At 38.5% G+C, this 23663-nt stretch overlaps 1 protein-coding gene across 1 annotated transcript in view; it reads right to left on the bottom strand.

Moving 5' to 3' along the window:
* PHLPP1 (PH domain and leucine rich repeat protein phosphatase 1) overlaps nt 1-23663 on the bottom strand; it is a 257199-nt gene that overhangs the window by 29241 nt on the left and 204295 nt on the right. The window contains exons 11-12 of the mRNA XM_054460529.2: nt 9267-9467; nt 5919-6081 (exon numbers count right to left, since the gene is read on the bottom strand). Of these exons, the coding sequence (XP_054316504.1) occupies nt 5919-6081; nt 9267-9467 (364 nt within the window). The remainder of the gene's footprint in view (nt 1-5918; nt 6082-9266; nt 9468-23663) is intronic.

The following is a 23663-nucleotide window of genomic DNA, read 5'->3' as shown; positions in this document are numbered from 1 at the left end:
AATCCCAGCACTTGGGGAGGCTGCAGTGGGCGGATCACGAGGTCAGGAGGTCGAGACCATCCTGGCTAACACAGTGAAACCCCGTCTCTACTAAAAATACAAAAAAATAGCCGGGTGTGGTGGCGGGCGCCTGTAGTCCCAGCTACTTGGGAGGCTGAGGTGGGAGAATGGCGTGAACCCGGGAGGCGGAACTTGCAGTGAGCGGAGATCGCGCCACTGCACTCCAGTCTGGGCAACAGAGCGAGAGAGACTCTGTCTCAAAAAAAAAAAAACCTAGTCTGGGTTAACTCATTACACCAATTTTGAAAGACAGAGAGAATATGCAGTCTTAACTTCCTGCTAGTCTGTTCCTGGTGAGGCTGGGTGCAGAGTGGCTTCAATGGCCACTTTCCAATAGACACCGCTTGCTTCCTCTTTCCTTAGCCCTTGTATCGAGCCTTGTCCCAAACAGGAATTGACATTAGATTCCGCAACGGCTGGAAAATTTCCTCAGTAACTATTACTTAACTTGATTCCAGCACCATAATAATGACTGCTCCTGGTTTCAGGTTTTGGATATGCATTATGCCAAGCTGACGTTTTTACATCTATTAGGTCAACTACGCCACCCAACTAAAGCCTAAACTTGGTTCCTGACCTGTCTTCATATCCGTTTCCTACTTCCTCAAGAATCAGCCCACTTTCTTTCATCCATTCTGACCCAGCCATTTCCCCATGTTCTTTGTGTCTTTGTGATTAAGCTGATATTCTCTATTTCATTTGACTTTAGAGAAAAGAACAACAACAAACAGGGCTTGCTGGAATCCAGCCAAGCCAAGTCTGGCTACATGGTGACTATGGGATTGTGGTTTTTTCTCTAGCTGATTGAGAGCTGATCTATATTCGGTTTATTTTTTAAACTTCCTATAGCCATTGTCCTCAAGAGTACAGCATATTAAAACTACTTCATACTCCATTTCCCAGTTAAGGTAACACAGATTTTAGATATGAGTTCACTCAACTTAGCCAAGTAGTTTATTACTGCATGGAACAAACATGAAAATAATCTTCTAAAGATAATTAAAACATCTAAAAAGATGCTGTTCTTAGAATCAGTAAGCCACAGGAACATGGAAATTTGACAAAGAAGTTGCTGATATGATGTTTAAATCCCAAATTACAAACTTCATTCACCGCATGTATCAACACTTATTTCACCTGCTTAAAATACACTTCAAAAAAGGGTTAGTACACCTGGCTCCAGCCTGGGTGACAGAGAACCTATGTCAAAAAAAGTGCGGGAAGGGTTTAGAATAGGTCACTATTAACTAATAGCTTGGTTTTTGTTGCAAAATTACTATATTACTAATGTGACTGCTATGCAGTTTAGTGGAAGGAGAAACAAGTGCCATATCCATGGCCACCTCTGCTTCTGAGGTTCCTCAGCCATTAGCAGCCTTAGCATGGCCTTAGGTCCAGGTCTGGCCAAACCAAGTCTGGCGTCTGTGTGACTCAGATCTTGCTTACTAGATGATCAAGAGCTAATCTGTATCTAGAGGGAGGTCTGTCTGTTTTAGAACCAAAAGAGAACACAATCTGCTCCAAGCAAAATTGGACTGGTGGTAGGGGTCTGAAAGATCAATGCGAAAGGCCTAAACAAAGGTGAGGATGATAATCCTCACTAATGATCCACTCAGGCTCACTGGAAAATTCTGAAAAACTCATTTTATTTTTCCTACTAATAACTTACATAACCTCCCTAACCAAATACAGAAATTAACACCTGATGATCACTTTACAGATCTCATTAGATATATCAAAGTGAAAAAAATGCCAGAGCTCAATTTTATCCAAGATTAGATGGTGCAAATAGTCTGTTTAAGGTGTACATGAATAATTAATTATTCAGGTGTTTTAAAAACATATTTTAGCATAGATCTCAGTATGGAGATTTGTTTGCTCTTTTAAACAATAACTGTTTTTAAAACTTTGGTAACAAAGCTATGAATAATCACTTTCTTTTAATGTCTGAAAAGATAACAATGCTTGGTGAAACTAGCTAGTTAAATACACCATGATCTTATCTTTTCTGAAATATTATCTGCTAAGTTTTTAAAATTGCAATGATCTTAATACCTTTATGAGATGCTTTACAAGTAACACCTACTGCACTTCATTTTCAAGAAACAGTGTGAATGTAATCTAGAGTTATTAACTCAATAATAAAATTTTAATACAGGTTGGAATATATCACCGTAGAAATGAAATTACTTCTTTTACATTAAAAAATGCTTAGTTTACATAAAATACATAAAAATAGGCACAGTTTACAATGAAGACTTTCATAGGTATATTTATCATTTAAGATATGCACAATTTTTACAAGATTTTCTTTTAGATATTCAAATATACATAAATACTTATATTGCAACTTAAAATATTCTCATATCACATAAAAATATCAATTCAGAGTTCTGAAACAATATAACTACTATCTTTTTCAAGAATACTATCTGTCCAGGGATGAAACATTTACGTTTGTACATAAAGGATACTTGATATTGCTCAGTCCCCCAAAAAATCCCAACAACAAAACTTCTATCTACTGGTAATGGAGGAGCTCAATCTGAAAGAATGGATATTGTCAACATAAGAAAAATGCTGAGGTGTAATAGCTGGGGGGAAAATCAATCAAAGAGCAAAAAAATGGAAACCATTAAAAAATACGGGAAGCAAAATTGAAAAGGAGTTGTAAAGCAGGTACAGAGAGAAGACAACAGGGGAAGGAATTCAATAGCAACAAAGGTACTGATTCTGTAATCCAGGAATCCAAGCAAGAGTCTAGGAGAGGATTAGTTTTCACACAGCAAAATTTGTGTTTTGCAAAATCTAGTTACAATCTAAAAACATTTACATTTCTTTTTTTTTGAGATGAAGTCTCACTCTGTCACCCAGGCTGGAGTGTACTGGTGTGATCTCGGCTCACTGTAGCCTCCCCCTCTCGGGTTCAAGTGATTCTCCTGCCTCAGCCTCCCAAGTAGCTGGGACTACAGGAACATGCCACCACACCTGGCTAATTTTTGTATTTTTAGTAGAGACGGTGTTTCACCATATTGGCGAGGCTGGTATTGAAAGCCTCGGTCTCCCAAGGAGCTGCCACACCTGGCCTAAATTTCTATTTGTATTTTATTTACTTATTTTTTTGAGATGGAATTTTGCTCTTGTTGCCCAGGCTGGAGTGCAGTGGCGCAATCTCGGCTCACTGCAACCTCTGCCTTCGTGTTCAAGTGATTCTCCTGCCTCAGCTTCCTGGGTAGCTGGGATTACAGGTGCCCACCACCACGCCCGGCTTATTTTTGTATTTTTAGTAGAGATGGAGTTTCACCATGTTGGCCAGGCTGGTCTCGAACTCCTGACCCCATGATCCACCTGCCTCAGCCTCCCAAAGTGCTGGGATTACAGGCATGAGCCACCAAGCCCGGCCTCTATTTGTATTTTAAACCAAATACTTAAACAAACAAAGAACCCCAAAACAAGAATCTAAATCTACATTTAAGAGTTTATAACATTAAAAGACAGGTATAGACACTAAGACCAGCAAATAGGAGGTTTAATCTTGAGACTCTCCCTTTCTCTTGTGCTGGAATTTCACCTGCACCACACAGAGACCAGTTTAACAACCCCAGTAAAAGATGGCACGGCACAGCCACTGTGTCAAGTAATGGGCAGCTGAGGAAACCCTGGAAGGTCTAGCTGACAACATCTTTCCTGTGCTGAAAGGCAAATAAACATTTGCTTAAGTAATAAATTTCTTGGATTTTGTTGAGCTTCAGCCAAAATAGTTGCTCTATATAATCAACATCACAGATGAACCACATTGAGGGCAAGTGTTGATTAATAATGGCTAACATTTAGGGAGTTCTTCCTATGTGACACTCCTATTTCAAATGCTTTACATGTATTATTTCATTTCATCTCCACAACAATACTATAAAGGAAGTACCAATTCTTTTCTTTCTTTAACATACGAGGAAACAGAGCAGTGAATTTTCAGCTGGGATACAACTGGAGGTCTGTCTCCCTTCAGACCACAGCTCTTCCTCAATGTGAAAGTTACTATACAGAAAGTAAAAATTCTGGAAATTTTTGTTGTTGTTGTTTGTTTTTTGAGACGGAGTCTCGCTCTGTTGCCCAGGCTGGAGTACGGTGGCGCGATCTCGGCTCACTGCAAGCTCTGCCTCCCAGGTTCATGCCATTCTCCTGCCTCAGCCTCCTGAGTAGCTGGGACTACAGGCGTGAGCCACCATGCCCGGCTAATTTTTTATATTTTTAGTAGAGACGGGGTTTCACCATGTTAGCCAGGATGGTCTCAATCTCCTGACCTCATGATCCGCCCGTCTAGGCCTCCCAAAGTGCTGGGATTACTGGCGTGAGCCACCGCGCCCAGCCAAATTCTGGAAATTTGTAACAAACATCTTAAAATGCCACTGTGATGTATGAGACAGTGTTCTTAAAGTCCAAAGTAAAACATTTCATGGCTTAAAGCATACATGCACATGCGTGCACACACACACACAAACAAAATGGCTTGTACACATCTCAACCATATAAATGTGTAAAAACTGTTGTGATAAAAAGTTATGCAAGCCAGCTGGGCGTGGTGGCTCACGCTTGTAATCCCAGCACTTTGGGAGGCCAAGGCGGGTGGATCACCTGAGGTCAGGAGTTCAAGACCAGCCTGGCCAACATGGTGAAACCCTGTCTCTACAAAAAAATACAGAAGTTAGCTGGGCATGGTGGCGGGCACCTGTAATCCCAGCTACTCGGGAGGCTGCGGCGAGAGAATCGCTAAAACCCGGAAGACAGAGGTTGCAGTGAGCCAAGATTGCACCATTGTACTCCAACCTGGGCAACAAGAGTGAAACTCCATCTCAAAAAAAAAAAAAAAAAAGTTATACAAGCCATTTAAAATGTCTTCAAATGTCTATTTGCTTTCTTAATCTGAAACACAAGGTTTATATCAGCAAGTGCCTGGAAAGTGAAGAATGGCTAAGTTGGACTACTCCTGTTCCCTGTTAGGAGATTAGAATATGCTCCAAGTCTATAACCACCAAATTATTTTTCATTAAGCATAAAATCGATAACTAGAAATGCTAAGATACAAATGAAAAACTACATTGTATATAAAGAACTTTTTACTTCTGTACCATTTCCCTGCCAAAAAAGAAACAAAATAGGAACACATGGTTGTTACATGGCTTTCATTCTAGTGAACTGGTTTCATCCCATGAGTCTACCTCAAGTCAGCAGTCAGGATTTGCAGACTACCTCTGCTACCAATTTGCTGTCTTAATTTACACAGATCTCTTCACTTTTCAGCACCTCAGTGTCCTTACTTATCAAATGACAATAATATCTGCTCTGCCAATTTCATTCCGTTGAAATCAATGTTTGGTGACAGCAATGATGCTTTGTCTATATAGGGAATTACCACTAGTGGGCTACTATGGTGGGGTGTGCTATTTAACTAGGTGAGTTGGTGGGGAGCGATGTGTAGTGGTACCGCTAACTTTTTCAAACTGCGATTACACCAGCCTCATCCTTTGAGCCTCATAACCACCCTGGAAATAAGTGGAACAACTATTAACAGATAAAGAAGTATAGGGTGGCTATGTGGGTAGCCTCATGTCATACAGTAAGTGAGGGACTGAGCCTAGAAATCCAATTTTCCCAAAACCTGCTCCAGTGTTTTGCTTTGTTTTTTAACTCTGCCGACTCAACAGTGTAGCCCATTGGTTAGGAAGGAGGAAGTAAGGGCTAATGGGAGCCTTCATTCTGAATAAATCCAACAAAGATGCAAATGTCCTGAGTTGATGAGTTAGGAAGTCAACGCTCTTTGCCGACCTGAAGCTTAGAGTTTATGAAATGAAACCACATACCTTGATCTCTGGGAGCTGCATAACTTCGGGAAAGACCTCGATGCAGTTGGAGTGAGCAATCATGGTGTGCATGCGCCTGCAATTCATGATCGTTGTAGGGATGGCTTTCAGCTTATTCCCACTGAGATCAATTTCTTCAAGTTCCTCCAGTTTCGCCATTTTACTAAAAAAAAGAGAAAATAAAGCAATTTAAAAGAAAATAATATATGACGAGAATCAAAGGATGAATTAAATTGCTATGACTTTAAGGATTCATTTGTAACAGTCATTTTTACAAACAAGACCATTTTTTCACTATCATTTTGGAGTACAGAAATATTTTAACACCTCCTTTCTCACTACAGAACAAAAACTATTCAACTCTTCAAATTGTCAACAAGAAGGAAAATGGATGCCCTTTTCCTCCTAAAAGGCTGTGTGGAAATTAAGTTATCCTGGCAATAATCACGTTACTATATAGCTTGGTCTGAACACTAATGAAAACACTATTTAAATGGGTCAAAAGCCAGCACTAATCCAATAAAACCGCCTTAAAAGAGCCCAGAGAGTATGATTTCTTTGTAATGGCACTGAAAACTCAAGGGGGAGGTAGAGAGCAGGTCTATAGTTCGTATTAAGATAAGCTTTTTCTTCAACCCTCACTCCCCCAATTCCTCTGACATCACTGATGAATACAAAGTGGTGGTAAGGAGCAAGGGGTGTGTTAAAAGCCCATTTGGATCACCTCTTGGACTTCTGGCAGAGCCCAAATTCACACCAGGGCCAAAAGACATTTCTCTCAATCGTTGCTAAACATCTACCAAGAAGGAATCTCTCCAACCTTATCTTAATAATATGTTCTAATGTAATTAATTTAATACTTCTGTTTAAGAATGTCTTTTATTGTTCAATCCTCCTCATCTACAATCTTCATCAATAATTACAATAACCAACTAAAGAAAAATTCCAGAATCATGATTTCTTGCATTCTTTATAAATTTGAAAGAAAAAAAAATGCCTCCACCTCTGCAATCACTGTAATAGTATCTGGCACTTTTTTGACCCTTTTTCCACTCCTGCTGATGCTAGACTCCAAGAAGCACAGGATTCCCCATTAGCGTGACTCAGACTCATAAGCTGAATAATAGTTTACATTTTTTAGTATTGTTTCTACCTGTTATAGTTTCATTTGTCACAATACACTTTTAAACAATTTAACAAAAAAACACTGTATTATTCTTCTGTCATCTTTCAAATATAAAGATTATCTTGTTTATCTTGAAAATAAATATATGCCTAAGATGCAGTAAAAACTAAGTTTTTATCTTATGAAGTCAGACCTTTTAATATCATATACATCCAGTGTGGTATCAGAATATACTGCAAACAATACGTACACAGACTATGAAATAATCCATCTATGATAGCCCGAATTTCTAAGAATATTATTTAAATATGTTATCATCATATTTTGAAAGAAATATAGTGATATGGTTTGGATTATTTGTCCCCTCCAAATCTCATGTTGAAACGTGATTCCCAGTGTTAGAGGTGGGGCCCAGTGGGAAGTGTTTTGGTCATGGGGGTAGATACCACTTGAATGGCTTGATGCCCTTCCCATGGTAATCAGAGAATTCACACGCTGTGCATTCACGCAAGACCCTGGCATCTCTTTTGCCCCTCTCTCACCATGTGACACAATGGCTCCCCTTCACCTTCTGCCATGATTGTAAGCTTCCTGAACACTCACCAGAAGCAGATGCCAGCCCTTGTGCCTTGAAACTAATGGGTAATGGTGCATGAAAAATGATTAAAAGCACAGAAAACAGGCCCCCAAAAGAAAAAGTCAGAAATTTCCAACCCGCCACATAAAAAAAAGGTGGCAAAAGATGTGAAGATAAAATGACTAGATGGTGGTCCCGCTCTTTAATTCAGCAATCATTTAAGTGTGGGCCTTGTGTGAGATGTGAGGCTGAGGGAGGCAGCAAGGTCACAGACCCAGCTCTTAAGGTGCTCTGGTTTGCAGGGGAGCTACTGAGCCGCATCACAACCACAGGGAGACAGAATTCATTCCTAGATGGATTTTTTACAAGGTGTGTTAAAAGTTTCTCTGCACTTAGGGTGGGTGATTACACCTGGCACGGGTCACTGGGGGTATATCCTCAGAATTAGAGCTGATGATCCCTTCCTCTGCAGGGTTTAGACATTCATCATCTGAAAGAAGACAATGAGCCCTTTCAGATAGGTTGCTGTTATGTGATTATCATGGTTTTTTCCAAAAATATCATTTCCCCATTCCATAGTGAAGCAGAAGTAGATGGAAGCAAGCATAAAATAGTTTAATTATTAATATCAACTGAGGAGGAAAGTAAATATTTCATTACACCAAAAACAGAGCAATACTTTAAGTCAACATATACATGGGCCTTCCTTCTTCAGCAAGGGTTTGAACAGACTGGTAGCCCTGAAGGCAGCAGAGGGAGGCTATGATAGTGTTTTGATTTGGCCCCAACGCTGAGTTGCAGTTACCAAGCAGAATACCAGAAGGGTTAGCGTTTGCTTCTTTGATGCGTGGGTGTGTGTTCAAGCCCTAACTTGTTACATGGATAAAAGCCAATGAAATGGAAACAGGGTAAATCTTCACGGCAGGCTCAGTGCGCAGATTCACTCAAAGCTAGATATAATGTCACCACTCCCCGAAAATTAGAAATTAAAGTAAAAACAAATTTAAAATGGACTATTTTGAGAGCCATAATTTGCAATGTTACAGTTTTTATGGTAGTAGAGTCTGCCACTGCTCTGTACATCATGAATATGAATATAAAGGTTGGTAGATAATGAAGGATTTTCAGGTTCCTGGTTTACATTCTAATTCCCACATACCCTATTAGGTTAATGTTTTTAGAAACTTTATTATTTACTTTATTTTTTAATAGATAGGGTCTCACTATGTTGCTCAGGCTGGTCTCGAATTCTTGAGCTCAAGTGACCCTCCCATGTCAGCCTCCCGAGTAGCTGCGACTACAGGCACGTACCGCCACACCTGGCTCTAGGATAATGGTTTTTTAAAAAATTAATCTGACTGGTTAAAAAGAAGTAAAAGAAAAAACATACCTGCTAAACAACACATTTTATTTCAAAATCTTAAGAACATTCTTGTGATTAGGTCTTTGGACACATATGAGGAAAACCAATCTACTTCTCTTTAGGGAAATGTCATCATAGCTTACATAAAGGAAACCGTGAATGGAGCAGGAACAAGCAAACAAACTTGACATCACCTGGGAAATAAATATTTCAGCCTTCACCTTTCTATGAATACACTTTGAGAAATGCAATTCAGAACGCAGCTTTACAACTGTCCTTTACCTTGCTGGAAAACTCTGAAGTCGGTTATAGGCCATGTGAAGGATCTTCAAATGGGGGTGTCCCGTTAACAAGGGCACACATTTGTCTGTGAGGCTGTTATTTGTCAAATACAACTCTTGTAAGATACTGTTTGTCTCTTCGGAAAGCGTGGCTGGAGGAAGGCTTTCCAATTTGTTCGCAGATGCATTCAGGAATCTCAGGCTACAATGACAAAATGCAACAAAACGCCATTGAAAAGTCACAAAAACCCTCAAGAAACCTAAAAGCTTTGATACCAGGCATATTAGAAGCTGGCATCAGAAACATGAATTGAAAAGACAAGCCCTGGCTTCAAGGAGTTCAATTACCAAGTATTTGTATCTGTGATCCACTAACTATGATGAACACAATAGCTATCTATATGTATTAAATACAGAGATACAACCAATTTTTAGGGAAGCACAAAGGTAAGAGGAAGCAATTATTTTCATAGTTGGCGGGGAGTGGAAGAGAAAGTGATATGGTAAAGTTAATATTCTGACTTAAGGAAGAGAAAAACAGTTTCCTATTTTGTAATCAAAAGTTTTTGCTAAAGCAGGAGGATGCCAGGAGTTTGAGACCAGCCTGGGCAACAAAGCAAGATCCTGTCTCTATAAAAATTAGGTGAATAAATAAATAATTAATAAATGGTTCTTATAGTAATAAAACAGGTATTAGATCACAATGCAACTAAATCACATAGTGACTTGAGTCCTCTTCAGTATAAGGTCCAAAGCACATTTTACTGACTTTCACAAGTGCAGGAGATAATTTGCTCTCTATTAAAACAACATAATATGATGTAGCAATGAGAATAAAGAACTAAAACAACACGTATCAACAGGATGAATCTCACAAACACATAATGACCAAAAGAAGCCAGATACAAGAGGAGACCCACTGCATGATCCCATAACTATACAAAGTTCAAAGTCAGGCAAAATTACTCTGTAGTAACAGAAGTCAGGATGGCCGTAACTCTTAGGTGGGGAGGGAAAGGAGGCAGTATCCAGGAGACGGCGTGTAACGTTTCGAATATTGTAATGTTCTGTTTCTTAGTGCAGGTGCTCATTACACAAGTGTGCTCACTTTGAGACGATGCATCAAGTGCTACACTTATGATCTGGCCACTTTTCTGTATTTATTATATTGTACTTAAATAAATTTTACCTTAAAACAAACAAGATAATATACTGCTGCCACACTTTCCAGATGCTAGAGTGAAAAGCGGATAAAGGCCAGGCACGGTGGCTCACGCCTGTAATCCCAGCACTTTGGGAGGCCAAGGCGGGCGGATCACGAGGTCAGGAGATAGAGACCATCCTGGCTTACATGGTGAAACCCTGTCTCTACTAAACATACAAAAAATTAGCCGGGCGTGGTGGCAGGCGCCTGTAGTCCCAGTTACTCAGGAGGCTGAGGCAGGAGAATGGCGTAAACCCAGGAGGCAGAGCTTGCAGTGAGCAGAGATCGTGCCACTGTACTCCAGCCTGGGCGACAGAGCAAGATTTCATCTCAAAAAAAAAAAAAAAAAGAAAGAAAAAGAGAAGTGGATAAAATATAAAGAATGGTTTTATAACTAAGATAAGTAAAATTGTCAAAAACAATTTAAAAAAAATCCTCCACGGTGATTGTGAAATGTAGTTAAATGCACAATGCAAAGCTGGGGAATGGCAACAAATCCTTGCTGTGATCAGGTTTCAAATCACTCCAAAGGGATGGACTGTGTCACACTCAGGAGTCAGAGATGACCCTCCTGATTCATGACGAATGTCCAACTGTGCAGCTGCAGCAGGTGGGAAAGAGACAGTGCTCAGTACATAGCACTTGCCTACAAGACTTAGAAGGGTCAAATCTCCCATGCCTCCCCCTGGCCCCCAGATCAACTCTGTTGATGAGCCACACTATTCCCTCATTTCAATCACTTTAGTTTGAAACTTTCACCGTTCAATTCAGGACTATTCTGCCATCTGTTTAAAAAAAAAAAAAAAAAAAGAATAAAATCATCCTTAAAAAGAATACAGAATACCAGGCACAGTTATTTTTAATCTTGGATAGAAAAAAAAGGGTATTAGGAGTCCTCACCAGGACTGTCACTTCAAGCTCTCAGTCCACTAATTTAAAACTCTTCAATCTTGTACAACCCCTTCAACACACAAGCACCAACTCCATTACTTATCTGAGGAAAAGCAGCTTCCCCAAAATAGAACATTTTCCATTAAAGAAACACGTATTCCGTTGACATTAAAGAAAAAAAAAAAAAAGGAAGTTAGAGAAGGGCTGTCCAGACCATAAATAGTCATGGGAAATTATAGTCGTGTGTGCTACAGAGAAGGAAATAAAGGTCACTCCTGCAGTTTCTGAAATGGTTTTGAACCAGGAAGGAAACAAGTTTCAGCACCATAGTTGTTTATCATCGCTGTTTAGAGTATTTTTATGAGTCTGTTTCTTCAGATCCCATTTAGACCACCTAATTTCCTGTTAAGAATTTCTTTAGTGTAGCATTAGAATAAATTACAACCTAAGAAATAAATTTTATTGCCCTAAAATATCATGGACTAGTGTTGGCTGGGAAACTATATAAAACAATTTCATTAAAATAGAATTCTCAGCTGGGCGCAGTGGCTCACACCTGTAATCCCAGCACTTTGGGTGGCTGAGGCGGGTGGATCACCTGAGGTCAGGAGTTCGAGACCAGCCTGGCCAACGTGGTGAAACCCCCCCTCTCTACTAAAAATACAAATATTAGCTGGGTGTGGTGGCAGGCACCTGTAATCCCAGCTACTCGGGAGGGTGAGGCAGCAGAATCACTTGAACCCAGGAGGCAGAGGTTGCAGTGAGCCAAGACTGCACCATTGTGCTCTAGCCTGGGCAACAAGAGCAAAACTCTGGCTCAAAAAAAAAAAAAAGAAAAAGAAAAGAAAGAAAAAAGACAAAAATAGAATTCTCTAGGAAATATGTAGTTACACACACACACACACACACACACACACACACACACGGGATAAAACAAAGTGAATTCATGTTTGCATATTTTTTAGGCCAGAAAATGAGGGAATGTTTTAAAAACAGACAAGTGAATGCTCATCTAGAAAGCTGCCAAGCGACTTAAAAAACCCCTCATGGCATCTGAATAACGGGAAGAAAGTGATTTCCTCAAAGATTTATCCTCTCATCTTTTTGAAAGTTGTCTGTAATTAAGGAACTATATACCTTTTATGCAAAATTAAAGGGGAAACTGCCAGCATCATCCACCTCCAAGAAATGAAACTAGTTAGTTGAAACCACATGAAGTGGTTCCAAAGGATATCATCTGAACTGCATAAAGTCTGACTTAATCACCTTGCTGGTCAACAGTCAAAGAGCAAACAATTGGACTAAAAATATTTTTTATTATCATAGTATCAGGAAAATTAAATTCAATATCCATTCACTTAAGCCATTCTTCCTAAAACCTCACAATGTTTCAGCAGGAGACAACTTAAATTGGTTTAACAGTCTACATTTCATCCTTCCACCAGAATGAACCAATACTTTAGTTTTGCGAAGTTTCTCCAGGATGGATAACAATTTTAGTAAATAAATAGGCTCCAGAACCCCACTCTCTGCTTTCAACCTTGCAAAAAAGCTAAATTCTTAAAAGGGCTGAGTCAGGTCTCAACTCTCTATGATGTGATAACTATCCTCAAGCTTCTTCCTTACAGAATTTTGTAATAAGTATACTATAAAAAGATGGTTTAATGTGCCAACAGCTGTTTCATGCTTCATCCATATAACATTTTTCACTATGCAATCCTCTTCTAATTAGAGAAAAAGCAGTAACATATGACTGTTTTCTTTTCATTTGTAAGGTACTTTGTAGATACCACAGATCTTTCTTCCTTCTTCTTTTTTTTTTTTCTTTTTTGACAGAGTCTTGCTCTGTTGCCCAGGCTGGAGTGCAGTGGCATTTGGCTCACAGCAACCTCCACCTCCCAGGTTCAAGCGATTCTCCCACCTTAGCCTCCCAAGTAGCTGGGATTACAGGCATGCACCACCATGCCCAGGTAATTTTTGTATTTTTAGTAGAGACAGGGTTTCACCATGTTGGCCAGGCTGGTCTCGAACTCCTGACTTCAAGGGACCCACCTGCCTCGGCCTCCCAAAGTGCTGGGATTACAGGTGTGAGCCACTGCACCTGGCCACTATTTTCTATCTCATTTGATTTTTCCATCATCCCAGAAATATACCCTCTCATATTTCACAGAAGACAGAACTCAAAGCTGAGAAAGTAACATTATTTGGCAATGGCTCAATAGTAACTAGTGGCAGAGACAGAAATAAAACTCGGATTTCATCAGTCTCAAGTCCACAGTTTTCTATCATGTATCTCCAAAATTCAAATGTTGAAAAATAATTATAAAAACCTTTTTGTGGGGACATTTTCATAGATCCTTTTTTTCTAAAAGAGCTGGAGGGTCAAGCAGGGCACCTGCATGTAATGTGAAGACCATGTGTGCACAGCATTTCAAACTCAATTCTTAAAACAAGTTAGTAAATAGCACAGTACTCAAGAACTTCTCTCAGCATAAAGTTCAAAAGTCTCAGAGAAAAGACACACAGATATGGCTCCTGCCCTAAAGTGTTTGGAAAGTCACCCGCAACAACATTGAGACAAATCCATTTCCTGCTTCTTGAGCAATTGCTCTGCTCTCCTTGGCACATTCTGTCCATTTGACTCATCTATATTTTTTTTGTTTTGTTTGCTTTTTAGTAATTTCCAGCACACCCTTGAATTTTGCAGCCAAATTCTCTCTTTGAAACAGGGCACAGGATTTGGTACCATAACAGATGTATCTATTTGTAGACATACCAGGTATTGTAAAAATGATTTTTCTGGAAATCTGTACTGGGACTTATATACCATTAAAAATCTACATAGTCACAACTGTCTAACCCCAGCAGAACTCTTACTTTAAGGCAACCCTCTGATTTCTGTCTCCAAAGCATTCCAGAAGTGTAAACATTCCAAGTTTCTTATTATTGCTTGTTTTTATAATAAAGTACTTTTGACAGTTCCATCTATCTTCACAAGGCTGACACTTCATGTTGTATTTCATTATCAGTCCTCCTTTCTCCTCCAATCAGTCTTATTATCTTAGATGACCTTGATGTTTTTGAAGTGTACTCGACAAATATTTTGTAAAATGTCTCTCAATTTAGGTTTCATGTTTCATCATCATTAGAGTAAGGTCATGCATTTTTGGCAAAAATATCACAGAGGTTGTGCCCTTCTCAGGGCATCACATCAGGATGTATGTGACGCCAATGTCTTATTATTGGAGATATTAACTTTGATTACTTGGTTAAGGTGGTGTCTGCCAAGCATCTCCACTGCAAAGTAATAATTTTTTCTTTTGTAATTAAATAAAAGTGTGGAGAGATTATTTGAGACTACGAAACTCTTCTGTTTCTCATACTTTTGCCCATTAATTTAGCATTTGTGCTTGTTAACAATCATTTCTGTGTTGTCTGCCAAATGATTTTTCTATTTTCATGATTCCCTCTACTTACAGTTCGTTAAATGGAATTATCCTGCAAGAGCTTTCCCAATTTATTTACCTAATTACTTGTTTTATTTCAGTATGGTCATATCGATGTTTATTTTATTCTGCTGGATAGAATTCATTACTATCATTGTGTACTTTTTGCTCACATTGTCCCAAATGTGGCCACTGGGAGCTCCTTCAAGTTGACTTATGCATCCTTTGACATGCTCCCAACATTTTGTGAGCATTTCTTTACTTTGGGGCTCATCTTGTATTCAGCCTGCTCTAGCCCTACACTCAATCCTGTTTCCAAGGACACCTGATTCCTTTTGTTGAAGAATGATACTTAAAAAGCAAAGTCTTTTTATTTCATTTTATTTATTTATTTATTTTTTTTTTGCGAGACGGAGTCTTGCTCTGTTGCCCAAGCTGGAGTGCAATGGCCCAATCTCGGCTCACTGCAACCTCCGCCTCCTGGGTTCAAGTGATTCTCCTGTCTCAGCCTCCCAAGTAGCTGAGATTACAGGCATGCATCACCAGCCTGGCTAATTTTTGTATTTTTAGTAGGGATGGGGTTTTGCCACATTGGCCAGGCTGGTCTCGAACTCCTGACCTCATGTGATCTGCCCACCACGGCCTCCCAAAGTGCTGGGATTACAGGCAGGAGCCACGGCGCCCGGCCAAAAACCAAGGTCTTCATGTTAGATATACTTCCTGGTACTGGCGTGTCACTACTTCTAGGCCTTCTTCTCAGCAGAAAGAACTAAAACATACATGTTTAGCTGTCTGGTAAGGTTTGTCTCTCCCTTGTATTAACAGTTTTACTTTTTCAGTGTTTTCCTGGCTATTCTTATATGATTCTTTTAACCATATGAACAGTAGCATCAATTTGTCTAACTTGATTATAAAAGCATTTTGGTATTTACATGATGATTGTGTTAAATTTGCAAAGTAATCTACAAAAAACTGATATCTTAATAATATTAAGTCGTCCTATCTAAGAACAAGGAAAATTGTTTCATTTGTTCAAATTTGCAAATTTCAGAAGTGTTTTAACGTTTTATTCATATAGTTTTTGCACATTTCTTGTTTATTCCTAAGTATTTAACCTTCTTTGATGCTATTTTAAATGGGATTTTCACTACCAATATAGTATGTCTTCCAATGGCTATGTTTGTGTACACAAAGACTTTTGATTTCTGCATATTAACTGTATATCCCTGCTACTTTATTGAAATACTTTGTTATTTGAATTCATTTATCAGTGATTCTCCAGGGTTTTCCAAGTATACTATCATGTTAACTGCAATAGAGATAGTTTATCTCTTCTTTACCCAACGCTCATGCCTCTAACTGATCTTTTCTTGTCTAATTACCTGGCTAATAATATATCTAATATAACATTGAATAAGAGTGAAAATAATCGGCTTTCTTGTTCTGTTACTGATCTTAGTAGAAATACCAACGGGGTTTCCCCATTAAGAAACTGGCTTTAGGACTAAGTGTGTGTGTATATAATGTTAAAGAAGTATCCCTCCATACCTGAGGTACTATTTTCCTTATTTTTTCATTAACAGCTTTATTGAGATATAATTCATAATTCACATATGGCTACACCTTGTTTATCCACACGAGCTGAGGAACATTTGGGTTGTTTCCATTTTGGGGGTGAGTTAAGTTCAAGTACATGTATATTTTATTTTAGATTCAGAAGGCACATATGCAGGTTTGTTAAATGGGTAAATTGTGTAATACTGGCATTTAGGCATCACCCAAATATTTGGGTACCACCAAATGGTACCCAATAGGTAGTTTTTCAAACCGTATATCCCTTATCCCTTTCAGAGTCCTCAGTGTCTCTTGTTTCCAGCTTTATGGCCATGTGTATACACTGTTTAGCCCCCACGTATTAAGAAAGAATGTGTAGTATTTTTCTGTTTCTGTATTAATTCACTGAGGATAACAGTCTCCAGCTGCATCCATGTAGCTGCAAAGGACATAATTTTGTTCTTTTTTATGGCTGTGTAGTATTCCATGGTATATATGTACCATATTTTCTTTATCCAATTCACCACCAATGGGTACATAGGTTGATTCCATGACTTTGCTATTGTGAATAGTGTTGCAATAAACATATGAGTGCAGTGAAGGTGTCTTTTTGATAAATGATTTCTTTTCCTTTGGGTACATATTCAGTAGTGTGATTGCTGGGTGGAATGGTATTTCTATTTTTAGCTCTTTGAGAAATCTTCATACTGTTTTCCACAGGGGTTGAACTAATTTACATTCCTATCAACAATGTATGTTCTCTTTTCTCCATATCCTTGACAACATGTGTTATATTCTGACTTAACAGTCATTCTGACTGGTGTGAGATGGTACCTCATTGTGGCTGTAACTTGCATTTCTCTGATGATTGTGATGTTGAGCATTTTTTCATGTTTGCTGGCAGCCTGAATTTTTTCTTTTGAGAAGTGTCTATTCATGTCCTTTGCTCACTTTTTAATGGGGTTGTTTCTTTCTTATTTGAGTTTCTTATAGATATTTCTCCTTTGCCAGTTGCATAGTTTGCAAATATTTTCTCCCATTCTGTAGATTGTCTGTTCATTCTGTTGTTTCTTTTGCTGTGCAGAAGCGCTTTAGTTTAATTAAGTCCCATTTGTCAATATTTGTTTTTGTTGCATTTGCCTTCGAGGTCTTAGTCATAAATTCTTTTCCCAGGCCAATGTCCAGAAGAGTTTTTGTTCTCTGATTTGTATCCTTTGAGGTATTATATTTAAGTTTTCAATCCATCTTGAGTTAATTTTTGTATATGGTGGGAGGTAGGGGTCCAGTTTCATTCTTCTGCATATGGCTAACCAGTTTTCCCAGCCCTATTTATTGAAGAGACTGTCCTTTCCTCATTGTTTATTTTTGTTGACTTTGTCAAAAGATCTGTTGGTTATAGGTGTATGGCTTTATTCCCAGGTTCTCTATTTTGTTCCTGTGATCTATGTGTCTTTTTTTCTAACAGTTCAATGCTGTTTTCATTACCTACAGCGTTTGCAGTTATATTACCTTGAAGTCAGGTAATGTGATGCCTAAGACTTTGTTCTTTTTGCTTAGGATTGTTTTGGCTATTTGGCTCTTTTGTGTTTCCACATGAATTTTATAATTTTTTTCTAATTTCATGAAAAATGACATTGGTAATTTGATAGGAATTACATTGAACCTGTAGATTGTTTGGGCAGTATAACCATTTAAATGATACTGATTCTTCCAATCCACGAGCATGGAATGTTTTTCCACTTGTTTGTGTCATCTCTGATTTCTTTCATCAGTGTCTTATAGTTCTCCTTCTAGAGATCTTTCACCTCCTCGGATAAATGTATTCCTAGGTATTTTATTTTATTTTTTTGCTATTGTAAATGGGATTGTATTCTTGATTTGGTTCTCAGCTTGAAAGTTACTGGCGTATAGGAATGCTACTGATTTCGGGTGCTGATTCTGAATCCTGAAACTTTATTGAAGTTGTTTATCAAGTCTGAGAGTCTTTTGGAGGAACTTTTAGGGTTTTCTAGGTATAGAATCATATCATCAACAAACGGATAATTTGATTTCCTCTTTTCCTATTTGGATGACCTTTATTCTTTCTCTTGCCTGACTGCTCTGGCTAGGACTTTTAGTACTGTGTTCAATAGGAGTGGTGAAGAGTAGGCATACTTGTCTTGTTCCAGTGTTAGGGGGAACACTTTCAACTTTTGCCCATTCAGTATGATGTTGGCTGTGGGTTTGTCATAGATGGCTCTTATTATTTTGAGGTAAATTCCGTTGATGCCTAGTTTGTTGAGAGTTTTTATCATGTTGGGATACTGGATTTTAATCAAAGACTTTTTTCACATCTATTGAGATGATACAGTTTTTGTTTTTAATTCTGTTTATGTGGTGAATCACATATATTGATTTGTGTATATTGAATCATCCTTGCATCCCAGGAATAAAGCTTTCTTGAGCATGATGTATTATCTTTTTGATATGCTGCTGAATTCAGCTGGCTAGTTATTTGATGAAGATTTTTGTGTCTATGTTCACCAGAGATATTGGCTTGTTATTTTCCTTTTTTGTTGTATCCTTGTCAGATTTTGGTATCAGGATGATACTGGTTTCATAGAATGAGTTAGGGAGGAATCCTGCCTCCTCAACTTTTTGGAACAGTTTCAATAAGATTGGTACCAGCCCTTCTTTGTTATGTCTGGTAGAATTCGGATGTGAATTCACCTGCTCCAGGGCTTTCTTTTCCATTGGTAGATTTTTATTATTGACTCAACTTTGTAACTCATTATTGGCCTGTTCAGGAGTTTGATTTCTTCCTGGTTCAACCTTGGGAAGCTGTGTGTTTCCAGGGATTTATCCATTTCCTCTAGATTTTCTACTTTGTGTGCATAGAGATATTTGCAGTAATCTCTGAGGATCTTTTCTGTTTCTGTGCTATCAGCTGTAATCTCATCTCTGTCATTTTGAATTTGTGCTTATTTGGATCTTTTTTTTTTTTTTTTTCTGTCACCCAGGCTGGAGTGCAGTGGTGCCATCTTGGCTCACTGTAACCTCCGCCTCCCGGATTCAAGCAGTTCTCCTGCCTCAGCCTCCCTAGTAGCTGGGATTACAGACATGTGCCACCATGCCCAGCTAATTTTTTTGTATTTTTATTAGAGACGGGGTTTCACCATATTGGCCAGGCTGATCTCAAACTCTTGACCTTATGATCCGCCCACCTCAGCCTCCCAAAGTGCTGGGATTACAGGCATGAGCCACTGTGCCCGGCCCTTTTTTTTGTTAATCTAGTGAGTAGTCTATCCATCTTGTTTATCCTTTCAAACAACCAACTTTTTGTTTCATTGACTCTTTTTTTTAATCTCAATTTCATTTAGTTCTCCTCTGATTTTAGTTATTTCTTCTCTTCTGCTAGCTCTGGGTTTAGTGTGTTCTGTTTTTTCTAGTTCCTTTAGGTCCAACAATTACTTGTTAACTTGAGATTTTTCTGTTTTCTTGATGTAGGCACTTAGTGGTATAAACATTCCCTTTGCTGTATCCCAGAGGCTTTGGTATATTGTGTCTCTATTTTCATTTGTTTTAAATAATTCCCTCAATTTTGTGTTTATTCCAAAGTCAATCAGAGGACCAAACTGTTTAGTTTCCATGTATTCATGGTTTTTGTTTTTTTTTTTTTAAGATGGAGTCTCTCTCTGTCACCCAGGCTGGAGTGCAGTGGTGTGATCTTGGCTCACTGCAACCTCTGCCTCCTGGGTTCAAGCAATTCTCCTGCCTCAGCCTCCCAAGTAGCTGGGACTACAGACACGTGCCACCATGCCCGGCTAATTTTTTGTATTTTCTTTTTTAGCAGAGGTGGGACTTTCACTGTGTTAGCCAGGATGGTCTTGATCTCCTGACCTCGTGAGCCTCCTGCCTCGGCCTCTCAAAGTGCTGTGATTACAGGCATGAGCCACCACACCCAGCCCTATTTGTGTGGTTTTGAGAGTTTCTCTTGGTATTAATTTCTAGTTTTATTCCACTGTGGTCTGAGAAGACGCTTGACAAATTCAATTTTTTGAATTTCTTGAGGCTTGCTTTATGACTGAGCATGTAGTCAATCTTTGAGAATGTTCTGTGCATAGATAAGAAGAATGTATATTCTGTGGTTGTTGGATGGAGTATTCTATGGACATCTATTAGGTTTATTTGGTCAAATGTCGAATTTAAGTCCAGAATTAGTATTCTGCCTTGATAGTCTGTTTAATGAGATACTGAAATCCCCTACTTTTACTGTATTGCTATCTCTTTTCTTAGGTCCGGTATTCGTTTTATAAATCTGGATGCTTTATAGCAGCATGATTTATAGTCCTTTGGGTATATACCCAGTAATGGGATGGCTGGGTCAAATGGAATTTCTAGTTCTAGATCCCTGAGGAATCGCCACACTGACTTCCACAAGGGTTGAACTAGTTTACAGTCCCACCAACAGTGTAAAAGTGTTCCTATTTCTCCACATCCTCTCCAGCACCTGTTGTTTCCTGACTTTTTAATGATTGCTGCTATAAAGACACATGCACACGTATGTTTATTGCGGCATTATTCACAATAGCAAAGACTTGGAACCAACCCAAATGTCCAACAATGATAGACTGGATTAAGAAAATGTGGCACATATACACCATGGAATACTATGCAGCCATAAAAAATGATGAGTTCATGTCCTTTGTAGGGACATGGATGAAATTGGAAATCATCATTCTCAGTAAACTATCGCAAGAACAAAAAACCAAACACCGCATATTCTCACTCATAGGTGGGAACTGAACAATGAGAACACATGGACACAGGAAGGGGAACATCACACTCTGGGGACTGTTGTGGGGTGGGGGGGGATAGCATTGGGAGATATACCTAATGCTAGATGACGAGTTAGTGGGTGCAGCGCACCAGCATGGCACATGTATACATATGTAACTAACCTGCACATTGCGCACATGTACCCTAAAACCTAAAGTATAATAATAATAAATAAATAAATAGAAAAAAAAGAAAAAGAAATCTGGATGCTCTGATGTTGGGTGAGTATGTATATAGGATAATTAAATCTTCTGGTTGAATTGAACCCTTTATTATATAACGCAATTTTTTTTTTTACTGTTGTTGGTTTAAAGTCTGTTTTATCTGATACAAGAATAGCAACTCCTACTCTTTTTTGTTTTCTATTTGCATGATCTCTCTCTCTCCTTCCCTTTGAGTCTACAGATGTCATTACGTGTGAGATGGGTCTCTTGAAGGCAATAGAAGGTTGGGTTCAAGCACATGTACTGATATATCTGAGTCTCAACCCTGTCATAATTATTTCATATTCATATTTGCCATGTTTCCCTCTCTATAGGATATATGTCTTCTTTAATACATTAATTTTTCTGGTATTTAAGGAAGTTTGTATTTTTGTTCTATGGTTATCTTTGTACTTATGTCTTATTAAATGACCTTATCCCCTTGGATTTTTATTTAACCATTTCTTATCTGGCTTGCCAGTTTTTGTCAGCATTCTGTAAGTTACACCTATTGCCTAGATGGCAATCAATAATCTCCTTCTACTTTACTCTTTCTCCTATTTCTCTCTTCCCATTTCTAAGCGCATTATTTTTTATTTTGTTTTTAGAGACAGGGTGTGTCACCCAGGTTAGAGTGCAGTGGTCCAATCGTAGCTCACTGCACCCTCAAGTTCCTGGACTCAAGGATTTCTGAGAGGCTCTTGCCTCAGCCTCTCAAGCAGCTGGGACTCTAAGTGTATGCCACCATGCCTGGCTAATTTTAAAAATTCTTTGTAGAGACAGGGTCTTGCTATGTTGCCCAGGCTTGTCTCAAACTCCTAACCTCAAGCTCTCCTCCTGCTTTGGCCTCCCAAAGTGCTAGGACTACACGCATGAGCCACCACTCCCAGTCAAGCTGCATTACTAACAGTTCGTCACCACTTTTTGGATATTAATCTTCCACCCTCTTTCCCACCTTTCAGTCTCAAATCTACATTTATATATACCAAAATGCTCACTATCATTCCTTTTGCTAAAATATGCTAGTTATTTCTTGGTTGGATAAGTTCATCCTCTGGTACATCACGCCCATACAGCTTTCTGTGTGGACAAAAATGTTCCATGTCTTCACTCTCCAGCATGGTACTCATTATTACATGTGCCTACTGAGCACCTAAAATATGACTAATACAATGAATTAACTAAGTCTTATATATTTATAAATTACAATTCATTTAAATTACTACTAAAAGCCACTAGATTACATACTTTCTTAAGAGGATGAATTTTATGGTGTGTGTATATCTAAAAAGCTACATGTGACTACAGGCTTTGAATCAGACTTAACAGCTTTAATAGATTCCTGGAGAAGGGATCATGGGTGCACAGATCTCTAAGTCCTTGAGGTCTTTAAAAAACACCTTTATAGAGACATAATTCACAAAATATAAAATACACCCTTTTAAATTGTGTGACTTAGTGATTTCTTAGTTTTTTTCACAAACTTGTGCAACCATCACCACCATATAATTCCACAACAGTTTCATCATTCCATAAAGAAACTCTATACCCATTTGTAGTCACTCATCATTTCTCCCTTCCTCACATCCCCTGGATCTACTTTCTATCTGTATGGATTTGCCAAATCCAAATATTTCATATAAAAAGAATCATACAGCATGTGTCGTTTTGTGTCTGGCTTCTTTTACTTAGGATACTGCTTTCAGGGTTTATCCATGTTGCTGCATATACTAGTACCTTTTACTGGTGAATAATATTCCACTATCTATTATAACAGTTTGTTTACCCATTAATCAAGTGGTAGACATTTGAGTTCTACTTTCCAGTTGTTATGAATAATGTTGCTATCAACATTCATATACAAGTTTGCTGTAAACATATATGCTTTCATTTCTCTTGGGTATATACCTAAGAGTAGAATTGCTGGGTAATATTGTGTTTAATTATTTGAGGAACTGACAATCTATCTTCCAAAGTGCTTGCATCATTTTACATTCCTGCCAGCAGTGTACGAGGTTTCAATTTCTCTCCATTTTGTCCAATACTTGTTACTGTCTTTTTGATTATAGCCACCCTAGTGGGTAAAAGTCGTACCTGATTGCAGTTTTTGTTTACATTTCCCCAATGGCTAATGATGTTAAGCATCTTTTTATGTGTTTCTTGGCCATTTGTATATTTTCTTTTCAGACATGTCTATTCAAATCCTGTGAACATATTTTCATTCAGCTATCTGTCTTTTTTATTGTGAATTTTAAGAGTTCTTTCAAGTCCCCTATCAGATA

This window comes from Pongo pygmaeus, chromosome 17, assembly GCF_028885625.2.
Source record: "Pongo pygmaeus isolate AG05252 chromosome 17, NHGRI_mPonPyg2-v2.0_pri, whole genome shotgun sequence".
Taxonomy (NCBI): domain Eukaryota; kingdom Metazoa; phylum Chordata; class Mammalia; order Primates; family Hominidae; genus Pongo; species Pongo pygmaeus.
This window is presented reverse-complemented; position numbering and strand designations above follow the sequence as displayed.